The following is a 10,439-nucleotide window of genomic DNA, read 5'->3' as shown; positions in this document are numbered from 1 at the left end:
AAACCCAGCTCACACTGACTCTCCCTCCCCTGAACTCCTTAAACTCCTTAGTGTTCTGTTTCAAGACACATAATCATATTCTTTCTCATTCTTGTAACTAATTGTACCACCATCATGCCTCGTTTGTCCAGAAAGAATGGAAGTCCTCTCAGGGCCTGGGGACAGGTCTCTTCTGGGAACTTTTCTCCCTCACAGTATAGTCTACTAAAGGGACTTAAGAGAGTGCTCCAGGATCTTGGGAGGTAGTGCTGGAGGGAATCACAAAAGTGGACAAGTAAGAAAGCATGATATGAAACTCAACAAGCCTCTGTTCATTTCACTCCTAGAAGCTCATAATTCCTGCCCTGTTCTGGAGTTTCTGTGGGTCTTATAAGAGATAGAGAATCTCCAAAGAAGCTCCTCTTCCCCCTCATGCATGTTTGGCTCAAATGATACCTGAAAGGCCTCTCTGAGGGCCTGGGCCTGTTCCCTGGTACGATTGTCCTGCCAGGGCCGGCCTGTAGATCGTGTGGGCCCTGCACGAAGACTCTCCCCGAAGACGTCCAGGTAAAAGAAGACATAATCCCCATTGGTCAGGTTCTCCCTCTGGGCCTGAAGTAGGATTTCATGCAGCATCTCCAGAGGGCCACAGATATACACAACTAGGAACGGGTACAAGACAGAGGGACATTCTGAGAAAGTCCCCAAACAGCCTCTTCTCTGAACCATCTGCACTTCCATCTTTAGCAAGGAAGAAAGTGCCCTAACCTATCAACCACCCAACATATGCTCCCCATCCCTTCCCCCGGGAGTCTATGTCATAAGGACCCTCAGGCCTTATGGACCATCTGGCAGAGGTCAGAGTCTGACTCCAGACCCCAGAGGAAGGGAGCTATCAGCTGTAAGCCCCTCCTCTTCACAGAGCTCTTGATTGTTGCACCCCACCCAGCCCTCCTCACTGCCCTGCTCTGCCCTGCCTTCCCCTAGCCTCAAAGGCACTGACATCTCAAAATTTCTCTCAGTGTCAGCTTTTCCCTGTCTTTCCCAAACAAATCTGCTAAACCCAAAGGTTCATTTATGGAGTCCTCACTCCTTTTCTGCCACCAAGGGGTCTTGGTGTCCCAATCTCATAAGTCTCTGCTCACAGATGGACACACATTCACTACTCGAGCACTAATTTCATACTGCTCCCCAAATTCAATTCCCCCGCAATCCCACATTCTTCCCTGATGCAGGATTCACTTCTCATTCAATCTTAAATCTTATCCCTTGTTTACATCTGCCTGTGCCGTCCATGGGCCCCCCTAATATAATGCCTCAACCTTCTCACAGGTGCTCTGTCCACAAGTGCTTCTCGACCCCAACCACCATGTACAGTTCCTCCATGCCCACCTCCATCTACAATTCCCCAGCGCTGAGCTCCAGGGATCCAGCGACCCTCCTCCCCTGACCCTCAGATAGCCTGGGCCACACTCACTGCGCCCGTTGGCCCGGATGAAGTGGGTGGCCTGCTCAGGACCCCCTGGCTCACGGGCATACACCTGGTGCTGCACACTGAGGTTGCTGCCCTGCAGGGCCTCAAAGACGCCCTCGATGGTGAAGTAGTGAGGCCGGTCATCTGTGCGAGCATCCAGATACAGCAAGGCAGCACGGGCAGTCCAATTGAAGTGCCCGTGTAATGTCACTACAAACTCACCCAGCTTGGGAGCAGAGGGGCCAGTGCGCACCAGGGTACGATAATGCTCATTCTTAGCTGCAAAACCAGAGGCCACAGCACCGGCAGTCAGCAGGGGGAGACGCCAATGTGAGGCAAAGCGGGCCACAGAGGCAGCAGGGTACACGCAACCGGGGCCCAACAGAAGATCGGGGTCATGGTACAGCTTGAGGTCCACAGCGCGCAGCGGTGCCAGGTACTCAGAGCAGGCGCCATCTAGTTCAGAGCTGACAAACCTCAGGTCCACGGGCAGTGCCCGACCCAGCGCCTCCACAGCTAGTGCCACAGCAGGACCCACGCGTGGCCAGGCCCAGGCATAGCTCAGGTTGTGTTCTGGTAGCACTACCGCCAGCGTCAGGTTCCGCGCCCCGGGAGGACGCACCCCACCTGCCAGGGCTGCCACCAACAGCAGGAGTGATGGCAGTGCCATGGGGAGAAAGCAGCAGCCCCCCCGCCCCCAGAACCTGGCGCCACTCTGGCCTACCAGGGAGGCACAAGCACCACCCAGCCTGGGACCTGGGGAAGATGGCCAGGAAGAGAAGTGAGGAGAAGCTAGGTAGGCTGGGATACAGAAAGTGGTGGGGATGGGAGAGGAGCAGATGGCAGGAAGCCCCCCGGGGATGGGTGAGGAAGGAGTGGGTCTACCAGCCTGGGGCAAGGACTGAGGGCTGAGTTGGGTGGCAGGAAAAGGGAGGGACCCAGGGGGCCTGCGACGGGGATGGGGACAGTGAGAGGTGGAGAAGCCTGATAAAGCTGAGAAGGAAAAGTGGGACGGGGTGGGGGTGGGGGGGAGGCTGGTACAAAGGAAAGGCCTGGGGGTACCTCACCGCTGAAGGGGCTAGGAGGAGGGCTGAGGGCTGCGGAAAGGAGGACCAAGGGGGCAAGGTGGGAGGGGGCCCGCGCCGCCCAAGGACTGGGACCATGGGCGGGCGGGGAGCGAAGCGAGGCCTGGGCCGGAGGAGAGGGAAAGGCAGGGGTAAATCTCCCTGTGAAGGCTTCTCCTGAAGCTCCTGCTTGGACTAACGGGCCCAGGGCGCCGGTCCCATCCGGAGCTGCGGCGGCCCCGCCCGTGTCCCAGCTCCTCTGTGCTCCGCTCCTCCTGGGCCCGGGCGGCCGCCGCTGCCGGCGCTTCCTCCCGCCCCCCGCCTGGGCCCCCAGGCGCGCCGCTAGTCCAGGTCAGGTCGCCGCGGCCCGGCCCGTCTCCGCTCGCTGCGCCGGCGGCGGCGGCCGAGTGTGACTCCCCGGGCAGGCCGCCCGCGCCCGCGCCCGCCCCCGCCCCCGCCCCGCGCCTACCCCGCCCCCGCCCCCGCGGCCCCTCCTCCTCCCCCTCCCGCCCCACCCTCTGGCGCCTGCTGTCTCCCCCCCCACCCCCTACCCCGGCGCCCGGGGACGTCCCAGGTCTCCAACCCATCCAGGGACAGCTCAGGGGCTCCGCGCTAGGGCCTGGCAGGCAGGCGAGGTTCCCGGGCGCCCGCTCACTTCAAGGGCCTACTTCTGTCTCCCCCAAGCCCCGGCCCGCTCCGCCACTCTCTCCCCATCTTGCACAGGGCCGCGAGCCCAGAACTTCTCTTCTCCCCACTCGCACATCCCGCTGTTCTTAGAGTCCCCTCTCCACTCCCCTGAGTCCCTCCAACGCTCCCGTCTCCAGGAAGCAGTCAGGAATCCCCAAATGTTTGGTATCCTCACTTGTTCTCCACCTAGTAAACCAGAGCACCCTTCTCATTGCCAGGAACCTCTCACTCCTTCACCAGGAACACATGCCTGCTACCTGGAAGACTGACGCCTCCAGGACCAAGGGACTCCGATGACTGATTTTGCCTGAGCCCTTACAAAGCCCATGGGTTGGTCTCCTTCTTCCTTAGACCTCAGCCCTCCAACCTCCCTCTTCCTTCCCCATGCTCCCTTCTGGGCCCTCCCATGCCCTCAGAGGCCCACCATAGCCTGCTGGGCCTCTACCACACCATCTGCTCCAGGGACCCAGCCCAGGAACAGCCTCCCCTCTTTGTCTCCCTGCACAGCCCAGGCTTGCACCTGATAACAGCTCATGGGCTGACTAAGCAGAACATTTCCCCGCCAATGGAAGCCCACTGTATCCCCCTTGGGTTCCATCCTGCTCCCAAGCCTACAACCTAGAAGGCTCTCCCCAGATACCCCCATCTGGCATGCCAATCTGATCCTGAGAACAGCTTATGAGGGATGATATCATGGTTGCTGGGAGGGGCTGCTATAGGACCTTGGGGAGTTTCTCTCAAATTGTCATAAAGGAGATGTACATAAATCTATTCTCCTCCCCCTTCAGAGAGCCACAGTTTGTCTCCCCCTCCAACCCTCTTCTCCGGAAACCACAGTGCCAAGAAACTGAGAGCTCCAAGAGTAGAGGGAGGGGTGTAGGTGTGCAGAGAGGAGGGGCCTAGTTTCTTTGAGATGAAGGCGACACCTAGTGGTTTTGGGGGGAAATTAAGGACAATGACATTTTATTCTTAGGTGTTTATATATCTTTATTGAACACTAGCTGACTTGCACACGCTGTAGGGGTGAAAATAAGAGAAGCTGAATAATTCAGCCCTTACCTTGGAGGAGCATGTAGTTGGCATCCATGGGGCACAGAGGCCAAAGGCAAGCTCCCCAACATCTCTTGCCCCAAGTGCAGTAGAAATGGAAGCCTTAGGACTTCTTTAACACAGAGGGATGATAACTCCAATTTCAGCTCCTGATACTGTTAGTAAAAAGGAATTTTGTCCTATCCGAGCAAGGAAGAGAAGGACAACACAGTCAAAAGGGTGTTGGGATAACCTGATAAAGACATGGTTCAAACTTCAGATCACATCAATCAAATGATATGTTTAAGCAACTACACACTGCTTAGTAAGTGAATCCATCACACAATCTCTGCCAAAATCACCAAATTTCAGGGCTAGGATGAATCTTATAAATATATTGTTCAACCCCTTTATTTAAAGATAACTGAAAACCAGGGTCCCAGGCTGGCTCAGTTGATAGAGCATGCAACTCTTGATCTAGGGGTTGTGAGTTCAAGCCCCGGGTTCGCCACAAAGCCTACTGAGAAAAAAAAGATAACAGAAAACAAAATCCCAGAGAAGGAAGCCATTCCTCCCCAAGATGGCTTTTTAATATCAGAGACTGAATCCAGGTAAGACTCTGTATAGATACTCTCTAAGGTAGGGCTCTGTATAAATACCTTACTAACTCACAAACATACTGTATGAAGCCATGCTTTTAGGATAATGACCACCAAAGACCCAGACAAGTCTTTCTGGAATACCTGTAGCTGCTGTGCCGACAAATACAACTGTTGCCCAAACTCCCAGACAAGTTCAGTTACATGATATGTCATTATTCTGAATATTAAGGGCAACTCTAAATTATGTTAGGGATTAAACTCTCAATCATCTTGCCCTCTTCCTTCCGACTGGCCACTAATACTAGAAAGCAGAAAAGGGCAGGGAAATAAAAGTTAATTACTTAATGCAGTTTCTTATTAACATCCAGTAAACGGTTTTTGTTTTTTTCCTTTTTGAGGGGAGACTGAAAATACTATATAAATGAGAACTTTGGTTATCTATGTATGCCCATTATCCAAGTGATCACTGCTTTCATTGATGGGGATGATAAGATTTTGGCTATATTTGGCAACCACACTGTACTTCAAAGAAAACCTGAGAAATCTGAAGGCCCTGCTAGCCTGAGCAGCACCCAGCCAGGCTCCACCTTTCTTTCTCTCTGCCAGGTTAGTATGGCCTCCTACTACTTCACAGACATCACCTATAATTTCTTCTAGATAGGGCCAGCCCAAACACCGCATTTTTAATCCAGAACTAAACTGCCAAGCATCAGATCAGCTAGCTGCTAGAAGCTGCTGTGGTTTTCAAACTGCCTTCTTCCTTAGTGGGAAAAAAACTCCTACCTCCAGTCATACTCAGGCCAAAGGAGGCTCAAGACCCTTGCTGAGTTCTGGGGCCACCATGGGATTTGGACTCACGCTAATCCTCTCCATGGCAGGCCCTGATGCCCCAAACTGACTTCCAGTTCAGCACTGAGCAGCTTTACAACTTACCTGATTTCACAGTTAACTCTGGACCTTCAGGTTTGCTCCACACCAGACCACACCTCCAGACCCGAGGGATTCCAACTAAACAAAAACAAAAACAAAGCAAGACAAAACAAAAACTACACACCTGCCAGTCTTCTTTCTGCTTGACTGACCTGATCTGCAGAAAAGGGCTTTAACTAAAGGTGAAACTTTCTCCTGCACACCAGACAGACAGGTCCAAAGTAATCTGCCAACAGAGGGCAGAGAACAGCCATGGAAAGTAGGATAAAATAAGGCAGAAAAGATACATTTCAAATGCAGCATTTCAATAAAGGGAGAGGAAGAAGCCGTGTAAAAAGAGAAACACAGTGAAACATATTGAAGGCAAACAGCGTTTACAAAAATTCTGCATTTTTCTTTTAGCCCCAGTGAGGAAGAGATAGAAGCCTGAAAATAGGTGAAACCCCACTGTTGCTCCTCTCTGCCTCCCTATTTCCCTCATGCTCTGGACAGCGGTGCACAATATGGTTCTAGAACCTCAGGTCCAGTTCACCTTCTCATAATATTCTATATCCTTGAAGAGTGGCTATATATTGTTTAAAGGATCAAGGGTTTGGGGGCAGCCCGGGTGGCTCAGCAGTTTAGCTCCATCTTCGGCCCAGGGCCTGATCCTGGAGTCCTGGGATCGAGTCCCACGTGGGGCTCCCTGCAATGGTGCCTGCTTCTCCCTCTGCCTGTGTCTCTGCCTCTCTCTCTGTGTCTCTCATGAATAAATAAATAAAATATTTTCAAAAAAAAAGGATCAAGGGTTTTTACTTTTAATTTACACATCATTTTCTTTTATACGTTAAAAAGGTTTTGAATTTAAAATATTTTCTTTTGGGGCGCCTGGGTGGCTCAGCAGTTGAGCGTCTGCCTTGGGCTCAGGTCATGATCCTGGGGTCCTGGGATCGAGTCGTACATTGGGCTTCCCACAAGGAGCCTGCTTTTCCCTCTTCCTATGTCTCTGCCGTCTCTGTGTTTCTCATGAATAAATAAATAAGTAGAGAGAGAGGGAGAGAGAGAGAGAGCATACAAGCAGGGGGAGCAGCAGACAAAGGGAGAGGGAGAAGCAGACTCCCTTCTGAGCAAGGAGCCCGATACGGGGCTCAATCCCAGGACCCTGAGATCATGACCTGAGCTGAAGGCAAATGCTTGACTGACTGGGCCACCCGAGTGCCCCTGAGTTTAAAATATTTTCAAATCAGATCTCAGCTTCTAACTTAGCTGTCTAAATATGTATTCTGAAAGTTGATCTGGTACCATACTCTGAGGCCCAGAAACACCAATTTTGTGAAAAGACAGTCCACATGGGTGGTTTTCCTGTGGATTCCTGAGAAGTTTAAGAATGGTCAGGAGAAGCAACTGTATATGTTTATGATGATTTAAGCTTCAGGTGAACCTATTTTCTCACTCACCTACTCCATCAAAGCCTGGTCCAACACCCCTGTGCATTCCCAGTGGTTTCCGTTGCTCTTCCACACATGGCCTGTTTTCACAGGTATGTATACTGCTTTCCCTATGTTCCTAATACTACCCTTAACTATTTTTTTAAAGATTTTTTAAAATTTATTTATTCATGAGAAACACAGAGAGAGAGAGAGAGAGAGAGGCAGAGGCACAGGCAGAGGGAGAAGCAGGCTCCATTCAGGGAGCCAACGTGGGACTCGATCCCGGGACTCCAGGATCGCGCCCTGGGCCGAAGGCAGTGCTAAACCGCTGAGCCACCCAGACTGCCCACCACCCTTCACTATTATTACTAACCCCGGTAATTACTTACCTACCACTCGTTTAGGAGCACCTGATAACATAAAGTTTCAGATTTAATATTCTCTATTATATTTATCTCTCCATTCCACTTAAAAATCTACTTTCTTCTCAAATTCTTTCACTGAGAAAAAGAGGCACACATTCCCTCCCCCACTAATATGTCACATAAAAAGAAGTAAAGGAAGGGTGCTTGGAGAGCTCAGTCGGTTAAGCATCCAACTCCTGGTTTCAGCTCAGGTCATGATCTCAAAGTCCTGGGATGGAGCCTTGTATCAGGCTCCATGCTCTGCAGGGAGTCTGCTTTAAATTTTCTTTCTCCCTCTCCTTCTGCCCCTCCCCGCCATCACTCTTTCTCTCTCTCTCTCTCTCTCTCTCTCTCTCTTTCTCTCTCTTTCTCACATGAAAAATAAATCTTAAAAAAAAAAAAGAAGCAGCAGCAAAGGAAACATGACCACAACAGTTTCTAAAGAATGGAAATGTATTAATCAATTTTAAATCTTTTGGTCTACTTAGAATTTCTTAGAGAAGCCAAAGACTGGGAAGAGGAGGAGGAGAAATCTGAAACAGGATCTGACAAAACTGTACTCTTCTTGAATGGCTGCAGTATGTCATGAAAAATAAAAAGAGTAGCTGGCTGTGGCAATCGTAGAATTGAGTGGCAGACAGACTACAAACAGGAAGACCATTCAGAGGCTCCTGGAGAAGTGCCTGACCTAGGATGATGGAGAGAAACAACAGGACTTGGTGGCAGACTAGTCCCACAGAATGAAGAGGAAGGAGTCAAAGATTACTCTAAGGCTGTGGAAGGAGGGGAAGTTGTGGGGAGAGCAGGGGTGGGGGGCAAGAGGGTCACACAGGCAAAGGCCAGCAGAAAATGTAAATGTGAGAAGCAGCTGGATGGGAATTTGCCAACTATGAAGCCCCTGCTCATCTAACATGGATGCCCCCGCTCTGGGATGGAGCCTAGAGTTGTCAGCTGTCACAATTTTTTCCTCAGACTGTTGCAACAGCCTCTGTGACAACTCTCTAGGCCTCCAGTCTCACCTCTCTCCAAGCCATCTTCCACAATGTGCTCAGATTCCAAAGCGACCTTTTGAAACAAAAATCTAATTATGTCACTTCTCTGCTTAAAATCCTTAAATGGTTCCCCATGGAAGATGTGTTTTTTGGACTGTTATATTTAGCATCAAAACTCGTCCTTCAAACACAGATTTAAATGTAAAACAAATGAAGCCCAGCTGCTCCAGATGCAATAGCAGAGGCAGACCCAGACCCCCATGCTCCCTGCTCTTAGTGCCTTCTCAGACAGAGCCTCCAAGCCTCTGGACCTCTACCCTTCAAACAATGGTGGGGGGAGCACAGATTTTCCTAAATATATGTATATGAGATGGTTTCAAGGAATCCACTTCCAGATCCTCATCTTCCATATGTACTCTTTCCTAAAACTGATCTGGCAAGGAATGACCTTGTGCTCATACAGACCTCCCACTTTATAAAATAGAGCCATGTCCCTTGCTCATGCAAACGCTAATTATGATGAATTGTTCTAGGGGGTGAAAACGGATGGGACACCAAGCAAAGGGATATATAAATGAAAACATTGATCTAGGAAAACTTTTATTTTTTTTTTAAAGATTTTATTTATTTATTCATGAGAGACTCAGAGAGAGAGAGAGAGAGAGAGAGAGAGGCAGAGACACAGGCAGAGGGAGAAGCAGGCTCCATGCAAGGAGCCCGATGTGGGACTTGATCCCGGGACTCCAGGATAACGCCCTGGGCCAAAGGCAGGCGCCAAACCGCTGAGCCACTCAGGGATCCCTAGGAAAACTTTTAAAGATGAATCAAGGTGCCTTAAATTAATAGGGCTTCCTGCCTTTTCCCATCGTATAACTATTAAGAGTAAAACACCATTGGTAATGGGATGTTTAGGGGTACCCTGGGTGACGCAGTTGATTAAGTGTCTGACTCAGTTTTAGCTCAGTTCGTAATCAAGCCCCAAGCCCCACATTGTGCTTGGCACTCAGTGCAGAGTTTGCTAAAGACTCTCCATCTTCCTCTGCCCCTCCCCTCCATTAAATAAATAAATCTTTAAAGAAAGAAAAAGAAAAAGGAAGTGGCATGTTTAGCCCAGGCTGGGATTCATTAGCCAAAGGAAGATACATTAGTGACATTTTGCAAAAGTAAATGAAATACACTAAAATAATTGGATTTTACTGTATATAAATTATACCCCAGTACCTTGGCCTAAAACAAATAAACCAGGGCGCCTGGGTAGCTCAGTGAGTTAAGTGTCTGCCTTCCACTCAGGTCATGATGTCAGGGTCCTGGGATGGAGCCCCATGTCAGGATTCTTGCTCAGAGAGGAGCCTGCTTCTCCCTCTGCCTCTGCCTGCCGCCCTCTCTCTCTCTCTCACTCTCTGTCAAATAAATAAAATATTTTAAAAACTAAACAAAACAACACATAAGCCAAAAAAAATGTAACTGGAAAGTTCTGCAGACTACAAAAAAAAAATCAAATACACTAAACAAAAGCCATGGGTAAACAGTTAAGTAACTCAGTATTTCATGTGCTTTGTTTATAAGATAGCTAAAAGTCTACTTTATCGAATTGCCATGAGATATCTGTTACAATTACAGTCAATTCTCAGTTCATTCCAACTTGTAAAATAATCACTATTTTACATCTCCTATTAACAATATATAAAGGTAAGCTTGGATTATCAATGTGAGATTTCAACTTAAAATTGTGCAAAGGGGTTACTATTATTTTAGGGAGCTCATGAGCAAAAAATTAGAGGTCTGTGGCTCAAAATAACACTCTGAGGGGCACCTGGCTGGCTCACTCAGAAGAGCATGTGACTCTTGACCTCAGGGTCATGAGTTCAG

At 49.6% G+C, this 10,439-nt stretch overlaps 1 protein-coding gene across 10 annotated transcripts in view; it reads right to left on the bottom strand.

Annotated features, from left to right (window-relative positions):
• Nucleotides 1-10,439, bottom strand: part of NPR2 (natriuretic peptide receptor 2) — a 55,824-nt gene that overhangs the window by 16,177 nt on the left and 29,208 nt on the right. For 4 of the 10 annotated variants that reach the window (XM_049116254.1, XM_049116253.1, XM_049116251.1 and 1 more), the window contains 4 exons: nucleotides 5,769-5,843; nucleotides 4,264-4,433; nucleotides 1,457-1,732; nucleotides 436-641 (listed from right to left, as the gene is read on the bottom strand). In XM_049116254.1, the coding sequence (XP_048972211.1) occupies nucleotides 436-641; nucleotides 1,457-1,732; nucleotides 4,264-4,291 (510 nt within the window). In that variant the 5' untranslated portion in view covers nucleotides 4,292-4,433; nucleotides 5,769-5,843. Of the gene's footprint in view, nucleotides 1-435; nucleotides 642-1,456; nucleotides 2,850-4,263; nucleotides 4,434-5,768; nucleotides 5,844-10,439 lie in introns of those variants that run through there. The other 6 variants (XM_025432461.3, XM_025432462.3, XM_025432464.3 and 3 more) reach the window with 4 other exon arrangements.

The sequence above is a fragment of the Canis lupus genome, chromosome 11, assembly GCF_003254725.2.
Source record: "Canis lupus dingo isolate Sandy chromosome 11, ASM325472v2, whole genome shotgun sequence".
NCBI lineage: Eukaryota > Metazoa > Chordata > Mammalia > Carnivora > Canidae > Canis > Canis lupus.
This window is presented reverse-complemented; position numbering and strand designations above follow the sequence as displayed.